The 13,461-nt window shown below is 43.2% G+C and overlaps 1 protein-coding gene across 1 annotated transcript; it reads left to right on the forward strand.

The window, feature by feature from the left end:
* Positions 1 to 5,239: 5,239 nt before the first annotated feature.
* On the forward strand, positions 5,240 to 10,478 carry LOC114687147 (protocadherin gamma-A1-like). The gene is given in 2 exon segments (XM_028861845.2): positions 5,240 to 9,832; positions 9,835 to 10,478. Coding segments are annotated over 2 exon segments (2,430 nt in total). The 5' UTR covers positions 5,240 to 7,872; the 3' UTR covers positions 10,305 to 10,478.
* The last annotated feature ends 2,983 nt before the right edge of the window (positions 10,479 to 13,461 follow it).

The following is a 13,461-nucleotide window of genomic DNA, read 5'->3' on the forward strand; positions in this document are numbered from 1 at the left end:
AGAGGAGGGGGTTAGTATGGGTCCACCCTTGATTGGTCCAGTTTTCCTGAGCTTGAACTTTTTTTTTTTTTTTTTTTTTTTTTTTTTTTTGCTCTGTCAGTTTTACAGCCCATCTCCAAAATCTGGTCATGTTATCTTGGGGGAGGGGGGCATCTCATGGTTAGTTACCACTAGACAGTAGGATTTTGTACTTTTAAAACTTCTGACTTCACCCTGTCTGGGAATGGGGAACTGACTTGGTTCTGGCTATTTTAAGATGTCCCTTTCCTCAGCTCTCCGAGCCTTAGGGGGAACTGGGGTGGGGGTCTCTCACAGGGTATATTGATAGTTGACATCCAAACTATATATTTTTAAAAAGGGGTATGAGTAACTAATAATACTCATGAAATAGCTTAGATTATTTGGGGGAATTTTAAAAGTGTATGTATGTTGGAAGCATTGGAATAGACATCAAAGGCAAAATTTTAAGTTAATGCAATTCTAGGTTATTTTAATTTTTGTGTTTTTAATGTTTTATACTGAAAATTTTGTATTTGAATTTACAGTAAGAATTTATTATTTTATTTTATTTCGTGTGTGTGTGTGTGTGTGTGAGAGAGAGAGAGAGAGAGAGAGAGAGAGAGAGAAAGAGAGAGAGAGGGGAGCTTGAAGACCTTCACCTGCCGGTGCACATACCTGAAGGCTAGAGGAGTTGTGGCCTATCCTATCCTATTGCTCTCTCTGTTGCACCCTGAGTCAGGATCTGTCGCAGAAACTAGGGCTACACTGTCGGGCAGCAAGCCCCCTCCTCCCGTTATCTCCTGTCTCCACCCGGCACAGCACTGAGGTTGCAGGAGCCAGCGTGGCCGTCAGCTTTTTACATGGCTGCCACATATTTAGACTAAGGTCCTCGTGTCTGTCTGCCCGGCAGGCTGTTTTATACACTGAGCTATCTCCCCAACTCGGAATTACATTTTGTGATAGATCTTTTAACAGTGGATGATTTCTCTAGTAAAGAGAACTTTTTTTTTTTTTTTGAGATAATGCCTCTTTATGTCACCCTGGCTAGCTTAGAACTCTCCATGTAGACCTGGCTGATTTCTAACTTGTGGTTGGTTTCCTACCTCCTGAGTGTTGGGATTACAGGTGTGCCCCGCCATGCCTGGCGATTAGTGCCTCCACCCCCGACCCTTTTTATTTTCAAAAGAAAAATATTTCATCAGTGTATCATCTTCAAAAATGATTGCCAAGGGCGGTATGTACACCGCTTGCCTAGCCAAGCGCAAGGTCCAGGCCTTGATCCTCAGCACCGGAAAAAAAAAAAAAATCGAGGAAAAATTGAATGAGGCTTCTTAAGTCCAAATGTAATAGATTAGATTACTTCGCTTAAATTTTGTGAAAAGGCAATTTTATTAATATTTTGCCAAAAACTACAATTTATACTCTTCACATTAACATAGCTGATATTCTAAAACAAGTCCGGGAAATGAAGCAAAGTGGCTTCTTCTGAGGAATTTCAGAAGCAATTTGCGATAGGTACCACGCTGAGCCTCTGGGTGCCGCTGTCGTGCAGTCAGTGGCCATTCTGACCCAGTCATCCCCGCGGGCTCTCGCAAACACATCCGAAAAAATGCACGGCCTCCCTGCGCTCTGTTTGAACCTCTAGGTTCTCGTCGCCCTTTCTCCTGCTCTCTGATTGCAGTATTCTGGTCATCACCATCAGGATATTTAATGGCTCCGAGTGAGGCGTTGCCTTTTCCTTCCTGGGAAGCTGAGAGCAACTACCGCGCGTGAACTCACGTCTCAACGGCTGCGTGGATAGGAAGTCGCCCACGGGGCAGGCGCGCAGAGCGCAGGAAGCGCCGCCTCCCTTCCTGATGTCTTTGTTCTGCTCGGAGAACTTACGAACCAACCGCGCTGCGTGATTCGGAGAGAAGGCTGAGTGTTTAAGTGTGGAGAATCCGGGGGTGAGTGCTGAGAACGACTCCATCTAGCCAAGACAGCAGAGATCAGCGTGAGAATGACTGGGTCGAGGCAGCAGATCCTCCAACGAAGTTATGTAAGCCGCTCGAATTTGAAGATTAAACCTACCGAAAATCACATAGGCAGAATCATCCTGGACTTAAATGACAACGGCACAGACCGTTTTGGAAATTCTGGAGAGCATCTTAATAACGGCGTTCAAAAATTCGGACCCTGAGAATAGCTCTACAAAGGTGTCACATAACTTCGGGTAACCGTCTCGTCTGACTCCAGAAATGGAGAGCACTACAGCAGTAAATATTGGGAACTGCTGCTAAAGAAACCCTAGACCAGAGGAGCAGGACTGCCACGCCTCGGTGAGGTTCACGGGGCAGGACAGCTCTAGACCAAATGAAGCCTTAGAGACGCTGTCAGGCCTTGGACGATGAAACACACAGCTGTGCAGCCCAGCCATCTTGCAGAAGAGCCGGTCCTCGCCTACGTCGCATTCCAGGTAATCCTCATTGACATCCTTAAGGTAGAGTTCTCCTGTTATTTCTACACAATCTCACAATTCATACACAATAGATCTACTGCCCCCAGATTACAGCAATGCCTGATTTTGATTTAAAAAAAAAAAAAAAAAAAAAAAAAAAAAAAAAAAAAAAGGCAGTAACCGCATGGGATAGAAGATTGTTGGTAGTCTAAAGACTCAAAGTCCCAGTTGAAGTGGAGGTCAAGAACGACAGAGTCGTCAGCCAGGCATCCGTAGGTAAGAACTGCTATTAATAACCAAACAGCAAACTGAGAGCTCTGCTCAAATGGAGAGGTGAAATCGTTGCAGAAGGAACTGACAGTTGCCCCTCCAAGAATCGCTATAGAATTGTCACCTAGCGACAGATGGAATCCTAACTGGGAGCAGACTCTACAGTCCAGTCTTGCCATCGGTGCCTTCACAGGGACGAGCCATCCCTTTTTTGCAGCACAAGCATGACTCAAGCATTTTCACCAACAAAAATGCTCGGCTTGCCCCGAGGGATGGTGCATACCTGTCACCTCAGCACCCAGGAGGCAGAGCAAGAAGACGGAGAATCTAAGGTCAGCCTGGACTACAAAGTGAAATGCTGTCAAAACAAAAAAGAAATCAAAGTGGTTCTTCTTCCCAGACAAGCCATTGTTTTTATTTTCCCCCGTTTCTTTTTGTGGTGCTGAGGTTTGAAGTTGGGGCCTTTTCTAGTCTAGGCAAGTGTTACATACTGAGCCATATCCTGATCCCTTATTTTTCTTCGAGACGTGGTCCTGCTGTGTAGCACAGGCCAGCCTTGAATTTATAATCCATCTGTCTCTGCCTCCTGAATGCTGGATTACAGATATGTACCGTTGTGCCTTGTGCTGAGGGACTGGGAACACTCACCCCAAGCCCCCACTGAATACTTGAACACTTCTGAGCAGAGCTTGGAGTCTTTCATAATTCCTGCTTCATCCTGACCTGGCACCAAGAAATGTCATCAAGAGTTGTGTCGTAATCTGGGAGACTGCCTTTAAATCGATCCTCAGCATGATAACCAGGGTTTGGCTGGCTCAATGCCATCCTAGCCTCCCTGCGATGGTGGGTGACTGTCACAGAGATACAAGGAGGGTGCTTTGCCGAGAGCTTCAACTAGGTAAGGCACTGCAGTGCACACTATGGAGCCTGTCTGCCTCCTGACAAAAGTGGGCGCCAGCTTGAAGCACAAGAGCCAACTCTCTTATCCTACATTTCACACAGCTAGCGTGGTTCTTCAACCTAGGGGCTCATACAGCTAAGTGTGAACAACACTGCTCCCTGAGGACTCAGAGACAGAACCTACCAGGGCCTATGTGGCGGGCAGTCACTACACTGTACCTGGTCCCTACCATGAGTGTTTGGGAGTTGCTGCCAGACCAGTGTACCCAGCATAGCACTGTCAGGCAGATGGAGGTTCAGTCTTGGAAGTCTTGCCTTAGTTTTTGTTCTCTGCCTCCTCAAAGGGATTCTAGCTGTCATCCTGGGCCTGTAATAATGTTCTAGCTCCAACACTAGGGACGTCACCTGTTAATATAGTCTGTGCATGGTTTCACCTATCATAAAATCTTAGTTTCTTCAGATTAGTTCCAGAAATATCTTTCACATGGACATTGCCTGTAGTGCCAACAGTGAAGCCATAAATTTTATATTGGAGTCAAATATATAATGTGAGTCTGAATATTTTCATTTAGTATGTACAGCCTTTTATAAGTTGCTGCTGCTTGTCTTTTGTTGGTGGGGGTGGGAAGCACTACAAGGTTACTGATTTTGTTTGTTTGTTTGTTTGTTTGTTTGTTTTTCAAGACAGAGTTTCTCTGTGTGTAGCTCTAGCTGTCCTGGAACTCTCTCTGTAGACCAAGCTGGCCTCGAACTCACAAAGATTCACCAGCCTCTACCTCCGAGTGCTGGGATTAAAGCCATGCACCACCACCACCCGCTCTTACTGCTTATTTTTATGAGTGCTTTATTGTGCCTCTTTAATTCACAATTCCTTTTGGAAGAAGTTTGCATATACTAACATGTTCTGAAGAGTCTTATTTTGTATTAAAGAGTTCCTTCCTTGTGATAATGAAGGAGATTTACTGCATCACTCAATTACTACTCTTGAGGTCCATATACTTGTCTTTGAGAGTCTGAGAAACTGTGTATTTAGTTGTATAAGAACAGAAATTGTCCCTCTACGGACGATTCATTTGGCTGTTAAGTCCTTCCTTTATTTCCTCGTTTTCTGAGTCTTCCATGGCTATCATTATCTAGTTGGCTGCCAGCATCTGTCTCAATTGTTCCTTAAATGCCAAACTCTAGAGTGCCAATACCATATTCCTCTCAGATAAGGAAAAATAAATTACTCTAACTTGAGACACTTGTAGTTAGAAACCATCTTTATCAAGGGACACATTAAATATTTGTAAAGTCTTAGATTTTAAAGATCACAATGGGACATCATCAAAATCTATGGGACTTATCCTTTAAGCAAAGACAAATATTTTTCTTTACTGAAGACAACCAACAGGTCAATTTGTTTAAGTTATGATTATTGCACAAGAAAATTTGTAAGTTTCATTTAGTCATTTATTAATGTAAGAATTCAGCTTTTTTCCTTTTCTTTATTTTGTTTTTTTATCTGAAAAACCTCCTATATCCCAGGCTGACCTCAAACCCACTGTGTAAGCCAAGGATGACTTCCAACTTCTTATCCTCTCGACACTAACTTCCCACTAGGATTCCAAGAATGCACACCACTCCTGGATTCTGCATTGCTGTGAACTGAACCCGGGGCTTCAAGCATGCTAGGCAAGCATTCTAACAACTGAGCTACACCTCCATCCAAAGTTCAGCCTTTACGACATACAATACCTAAGAAATCATAAAATTAACATATATTTACAAGAAAATACTTCTCCACAATGAAAAGATCCCTAATATATTTATATATCCAAATAATTTATACTAATGCTTCACAGAAAATACCATTTTATTGCTGTAATACCAAAGCCATAATTCCTGTACAGGAGTGTATAAGTGAACATTAATCAATGCACTGATAATTTCCTCTTTTAATAGGGTTAATCACTACAAAACAAACAAAAACTGTAAATGTTCTGACCTTGGAATGCACTTCTTGTCATATTGTAAGTATTTCAGCAGAGCATCACGGAGTGTCATGCCACTGTGATATGTGGGTCAGGGCTTAGAACATGATAAAATGACAGGAAATATGTGTATATATGTACGTGTGTAATTTGTACAGTGCATGCTGGTTTATTCATGTGGTTTTAAATGATTTCCTATGGACTTCATCATAACCGGAACAAAAGCAGTGACTTCAGAGGAATAGTCTTACCGTAAGGCTGCACCGCTGGCTTTGGAAGGAGTGACTCCCGCTATCCTCTCAGCCACTACTGTGGGCGAACTAATGATTCCAAGTACTTGGTGGTAACAGCGTCTTCAATTGTCCCTTCTCGGATCTTCACACCTCTCTTCTAATTGTTTTGGAATCTGTTCAAAATCGTGCTTCCACCTCTCACTCTTCCATTCACTTTCAGGTTGTTGTGTTTAAATTGGTTTGCTATCAATCACCAGTTTCCCATTTCATGTTTGAACAAAATAATAATAACTTCCCATATCTGCCAGCATTTCACTTAGCCAACAAGCATATCTTTCACTGAATGTAGTCACTTAGTAGTTCAGAATGTATGAAAGTCAGCCAAAGCTTGCCCTTGCTGTAGCTGATCTGAAAGCTGAGACGACGCTCAGGATAAAGCAGACTAGTTCTGAGATGAATCTACCACCACAGCACATTTGGCAGAAGGAAGAGTGCTAGCTGGAAGTTCTTTTCTGAAACAAACCAAGTCTCAGAACTAGCGTGAAGTTGAGAAGTTACTCCTCCGTATCCTCAAATTGTTCCTGCTTTTCTTCAAACTAAGATCCAATTCATTCATCTCATGTGTCAGTTTGTTGACTGCATCTTCTGCTTTGTTCGCCATTCTAAATATTCCAGCTCTACTCCAGGCTCTAAAGAACTCTGAGCTTTCCAAGAACTCCCTTCTGCCAGGATCTGGTAGCAGAGAAGGCTGTCTTGCTGTTCTTAGAAGGCACTTCTCAGGAGCTGCTCTCCATTTCTGCCAACTCGGTGGATAACATATCTTTGCCTACTTTGACCCTGGCCATACCACTGGTGTTCCATTCTTCTCTTCATGTGAAAGGACCAGATGTTGGGCTCCATGGCTGCTGCAGAAGCGCACCAGCCAGCCTGAAACGAGTCCATGTGGCCTCCCTACGCAGCTGCCAGGCCATCTCCAAACCATGTGTAAAAGGAAAGTGACATCCTCATCATCCTAGTTAGAAGATACTGCTGTTAAAGAAGGCCACCTCGTCTTGGAGAATATAATGCATGATTATAGGACAACTGTTATCCCTACAGCCTCCCTGAAAATAGAGACGTGGCTTCTTTCATCTGTGAAGAATAATATCACAACTTCTCTGTCTTTTGAATTTGAAGTCTAAATTATATATCCATGTGATATTTTAGTGAGATTCCAAGACCCCAATTTTATTCTATTCAAAATATATTACCTTTGGGGGAATTTTAAATCTTTTTTAACATAGCTGCTTCAGAAAAAAAAAAGAGGAATAAGGATATGTTTTAATGCAGTCTTCAAAAATCCCAAGGTTCTGAAAATATTCAAACCAAAGTGGAAGGAAAGTGGAGTGGTCCAGATCCTGAAGCTCTACCTTGAAGTCTGAAAGTTGATTTCTCCCCCTTTAATGTTTTTTCATCCTCCAAACTTCTCTTTGTGGCCTGAAAAATTATCAAATTGTCAAACTATACAACAGAATAAATGGAAGGCTGATATTCTCTTTGTGGTTAGAGTTCTTTTATTTCTTTAATAGCACACAGGGAAAGCAGATAATTCGGACCACCGGATTCTCCGGCACAATGCAATTTAACAACATATCTATAAGGAAATGAACACTGTATGCATACATACATACTGTTTACAACAGTATGCATACATACATACTGTTGTTAAAAAAAAAATTAATTCTTTCCCTAACAGTAAACCAGGACTTAAGGAAGGATACCTGATTACATTTCCAAGAAGTGCAGTAACTTGATAGGACTCTGGGCGCCGCTGTTCACCAACCTGAGGGATACATGCTCCATACTACCCGCCCAACTTAAAAAAAAAAAAATGTAAACGTGTGACTTTGTACTCCATCATGCCACACTGAAAATGTCTGCCTGAGACTGCTCAGCGTATCTCTGGATATCTCTCTGCTGTCATTATTTTAAATACTGAGGTAGAGAAGACCCTGGAAAAACAGAAAAACAATACCCTTGATAACAGATTGAGAGAAAAGTGGGAAGCCAGAAGAGAGCAATGGCGATTCCAGAGAAGCTAACCGGCTGCAGCCGGCTGATGCTGCTGTGCCTTTCTCTGGAGCTACTATTGGAAGCCGGGGCTGGAAACATCCGCTACTCTGTGCCAGAAGAAACTGACAAAGGCTCCTTCGTGGGCAGCATCGCCAAGGACCTGGGGCTGGAGCCCCGCGAGCTGGCGGAGCGCGGGATCCGCATCGTCTCCAGAGGTAGGTCGCAGCTTTTCTCCCTGAACCCGCGAAGCGGCAGCTTGGTCACTGCAGGCAGGATAGACCGGGAGGAGCTGTGCGCCCAGAGCGCGCCCTGTCTCGTGAGCTTTAACATCCTTGTGGAGGATGAAATGAAGCTTTTCCCTATCGAAGTAGAGATAGTTGACATTAATGACAACACCCCTCAATTCCAGTTAGAAGAGTTGGAATTAAAAATGAGTGAAATAACGACTCCAGGTACCAGGATCCCTCTGCCTCTTGGACAAGACCTTGATGTGGGTATAAACTCACTTCATAGCTACCAGCTAAGCGCCAACCCTCACTTCATCCTGGATGTGCAACAGGGACCTGAAGGACCACACCAGCCAGAGATGGTACTGCAGAGCCCTTTAGACAGAGAAAAAGAAGCTACCCACTACCTTGTCCTCACCGCCTCTGATGGGGGTAACCCAGTACACTCGGGAACTCTGCAAATTCGTGTTCAGGTGGTGGATGTGAACGACAACCCACCATCATTTACTCAGGCAGAGTACCACGTGAGTGTCCCTGAGAACGTCCCATTAGGCACTCGGCTGCTCCAGGTGAATGCTACTGACCCGGATGAGGGAGCTAATGGCAAAGTAACATACTCCTTTCACAACGTAGACCACAGTGTGGTCCGGAAATTTCAGTTGGATTCTTACACAGGAGAATTAACAAATAAAGAACCACTGGATTTTGAAGAATACAAAGTTTATCCGATGGAAATTCAAGCTCAGGATGGTGCTGGACTCATGGCTAGGGCTAAGGTGCTGGTCACTGTGGTGGATGTTAATGATAATGCCCCAGAAGTTGGAATCACCTCTGTCGCCACCCAAGTGCCAGAAAACTTTCCTCCTGGGACCGTAATTGCTCTTATCAGTGTGCACGACCAAGACGCTGGTAACAATGGTCACACCACATGTTCTATTCCTGGAAACCTACCCTTTAAACTGGAAAAGTTAGTCGACAATTATTACCGCTTGGTAACAGAAAGAACACTGGACAGAGAACAAAGCTCTGGGCACAACATCACAATAACAGCAACAGATCAGGGCACTCCGCCCCTATCTACCCAAGCTCACATCTCACTGCGAGTGACAGATATCAATGACAACCCTCCAGTTTTTGAACAGGACTCCTACTCTGTTTACATCCCTGAAAATAACCCCAGAGGGGCTTCCATCTTCTCAGTGAAGGCCTGGGATGCTGACCACAATGAGAACGCACTCGTGACTTACTCCCTGGTGGAAGACACTATTCAGGGAGTGCCTTTGTCTTCTTACTTCTCCATCAACTCTGACACTGGAGTTGTCTATGCATTGCGGTCCTTTGACTATGAGCAGTTCCGAGATTTGCAGCTAAGGGTGATGGCGCGGGACAGCGGGGACCCACAACTCACAAGCAATGTGTCTCTGAGTCTGTTCATGATAGATCAAAATGACAATGCCCCGGAAATCCTGTACCCTGTCCTCCCCAAAGATGGGTCCACTGGCGTGGAACTAGCACCTCGATCTGCCGAACCCGGTTATCTGGTGACGAAGGTGGTGGCAGTGGATAAAGACTCGGGACAGAACGCCTGGTTGTCCTACCGGCTGCTCAAGGCCAGCGAGCCAGGGCTCTTCTCAGTGGGGCTGCACACGGGCGAGGTGCGCACTACACGGGCCTTGCTGGACAGAGATGCTCTGAAGCAGAGCCTGGTGGTGTCTGTGCAGGACCACGGCCAGCCTCCTCTCTCGCCACAGTCACATTCACCATAGCAGTAGCTGACAGCATCCCTGAACTCCTGGCTGACCTGGGCAGCACTGGGACGGCTGTCGATCCCCAGGATTCAGATCTCACGCTCTACCTGGTAGTGGCAGTGGCCGTGGTCTCCTGCATCTTCCTGGCCTTTGTCATCATGCTCTTGATGCTCAAGCTGCGACACTGGTACTCCTCACGCTTGCTCCAGACTGCAGCCAACGGATTGACGGACATTCCTGCCTCCAACTTCGTAGGTGTTGATGGGGTACACGCCTTTCTACAGACCTATTCCCGCGAGATCTCACTCACCGCTGACTCTCGAAAGAGCCACCTGATCTTCCCGCAGCCCAACTACGCAGATACGCTCATCAGCCAAGAGAGCTGTGAGAAAAGGGAATTTCTGTCTGCACCCCAGTCTCTGCTTGAAGATAAAGAGGAAATATTTTCTCAGGTAAACTTGTAATGACCTTATAAGCTATATCGATGGAAGTAATTCATGTCTGTACATACTTGCTTGCACTGTTTTCTATGAACAGTATATTCCATTATACCCCAGTAGTGGTTGGGTGTTTTTATTTTTGTTTTATGCCACTGGAGATTAAACCTAAGGGCTTATGCATGCTGGGTGAGTGCTACCATTTTGAGACAAGGTCTTTTTGTTTGTTTGTTTGTTTTATTTCGAGACAGGGTTTCTCTGTGTAGTTTTGGAGCCTGTCCTGGATCTCGCTCTGTAGACCAGGCTGGCCTGGAACTCACAAAGATCTGCCTGCCTCTGCCTCCTGAGTGCTGGGATTAAAGGCGTGCACCACCACCGCCCAGCTGAGACAAGGTCTTGATAAGATACCTGAGCTGGCCTTGAACTCACTTTGTAGCCCAGCATGATTTTAAATTTATAATCCTCCTGCCTCAGACTACTGGAGTGCTGGGATCTCGGGCATGTTGTCACAACACAGTGGCCTACCCTTTTAGATTTCTATTGGCATTCCAGGGGTGGTGAACATGCCTAAAATCCCAGTACTCTGTCTCAGAAAAGGGTGGGGAGTGGAACCTCCCACCTTGGGAAGGAGCCCTTAGTCATACTGTGAGGGGTGAGGATAAAGAGCGAGTGGTAAGGCCTGTCTCCTTTGGGAAATAGAACTGCATCAGAAACAAATTTGTCTTCTATTTCTCACTTATGTCTCGCTAAATCATTTAATTGTCTGAGTTGACTATCAACTTATCCAGAAGTGATAGTGGTGAAAATCATCAAAAGTCATCATTTTACTTGTGTTAATATAAAATGATAATAATCTAGACAGGTTGTGATTTTGTTGCTAAACATCTTAGTTATATAATCTCTCATTAAGAGATATTTTATGTATGTTTTAAAATATATCTTTAAGTAACTTATGAAATGGAGGGTAATGGACAGAAATTTTGTCTTTCAACTTGAGAAACAGTTTTAAAGCTTCCCTACACACACACACACACACACACACACACACACACACACACACACTTGTGGTGAAAATTACAAAATGAAGACATATTCCGCATTAGTGTGTATTGATGATTCATAAGAAGTGTATTGTGGGAGTCTGGTGTGGTGGCACACGCCTTTCATCTCAGCACTCAAGAGACAAGTCGGCAGATCTCTCTGAGTTCAAGGCCAGCCTGGTCTACATAGTGAGTTACAGGCCAACAAGGTTACATAGTGAGGCCCTGTCTCAAAGAAAGGAAATGTATTGTGGGAGGGTAAATTCATGTTAGACCTACTCTGCTCTATTAAAGTGGACAGGTACATGAAACAGGAAAGCATTAGAATAATAAAGTACAAGTAAAATATAAATATCTAACTGGACACGAGCTAAACCAGGAAGTGATGGGTCAGTCTGAAGCTTTTTAAACAGGGATTGAAGGCCAGCAGTGTTATACAGACAAAACTACTTCATTCTAGATAAGTGGTCTGGGGTTGCCCTATTGATTGAAACCAACATAAGCAATGAGAACCATTAGTTAGTAAAAGCCAGGACTTGCATGGTATCTTCCCTGCCAGTTCCTATGCTTACACTTTGTTGCTAGCTGAAGACGAAGGGAGATGAACATACAGTGAACAGTACGTCTGCTCATTGGGCTGTGTTATCCAGATTAACACTGCCACACAGCCTTGAAGCACTTTTAAAGACCTCGTTATTGCCTGGAACCTGAGCAATATTTTTGAACATGCTCTCACTATACTCATCAGTTGGACTGAGGCTTGCCTAGGCTGACCTCTAACTTGTTATTTTCTTGTCTGAGTTTTCTGAGTGCTGGGATTGCAAATATGAACCACCACCATAATAAATAATTTTAGAACCAATAGAAGGTAGGCACAGTGGCACGTGCTTATAATCCCAGTGCTTAAGAAGCTGAGGCAAGAGGGGCCAGCCTTAGCTACATATCCAGTTTGAAGCTATTCTGGGCTACCTGAGACCCTGTGTCAAGGGAGGACTCAGGAGAGAAAAACAGTAAGGAAGTAGAGTAGGCGAGAACATTTAAAAAAAAAAAAACAGTCTTCTACTTAAATATATAAGCCTAGATTTCAAAATACATTGTCTTCCTAGAACTTGTGATTATTACAAATGAGACATTTTCTGTCATCAAGTTGCCATTTTTAAAGTAGTCTGTTTCTTCTCTGGTGGATTTTAAGGGAATTTCACTTTGCTTTATGTCTTCTGGATTTTCATTTTCTTCTTGGGTACCAAATTACGCTCTCAACTAATAAATTATTTCAGCTCTGCATTTTCATAGGTTTTATAATTTAAAGACAGATTAATGAATTGGTTGGTTTTTTAATCTATATTCTGCTGACAACATAGATTCTTAAACTCATACTGAAGTATTGAAATTATGGATTCATGTGCACACATGCACAAAAGAAAGCATAATACAAAAGCAAAGTCATATTTAAGGCAAGAAGCACTAGATGTAGTGTTTAAGAAATTCATTTCAGAAATGACTTGGTCATGATTATGAAAAAGAAAATGTTGTCAAACAGGTAGGAAATTATGAACTCCCATCACCTAAAAGCACAGCTTTGAAAAATAATACCTGATTTTAACATAATTACCAAAGAAAGCATAAATCAAACAAACAGAGAGTCTCAAGAGGTTCTCAGCTGCCTGTGGCTTCAACTTCAGCAGATCTGATGCCCTCTTCAGCCTCCATAGGCTTTCCCTCTACACACATAATAACAGTTAAAAATGCAAAATAAAAGAAATAGAAACGTACAGAACTAATTAAAACAATCTACATATTCATTGAAATCCATATAAAAACTCTAATAATGGGATTTGGGGGAGAAATGAAAAATCCCACCATAAAATTCATATGGAATCTCAAGGGACCCTTTCCAAACAGACAAAACAATCTTGAAAAGAAAGTTGGAAGTCTCATATTCATTAATTTCAAAAAAAAAAAAAACTTACTACTTAAAGAAGCCATAAGATACCACAAATCAAGAAAGGAAGAAGATGGAAGGAAAGAAAAAAAAAGGATTGTACAAGTTAATTATTAATCAGTAAACAGCAAACGTATAATAGAGAAAACTACAAATAACTAGAAAATTTCTAGAATGTTACCAGTGATTAAAGTTAACAAAA

Source organism: Peromyscus leucopus, chromosome 19, assembly GCF_004664715.2.
Source record: "Peromyscus leucopus breed LL Stock chromosome 19, UCI_PerLeu_2.1, whole genome shotgun sequence".
Classification (NCBI taxonomy): Eukaryota; Metazoa; Chordata; class Mammalia; order Rodentia; family Cricetidae; genus Peromyscus; species Peromyscus leucopus.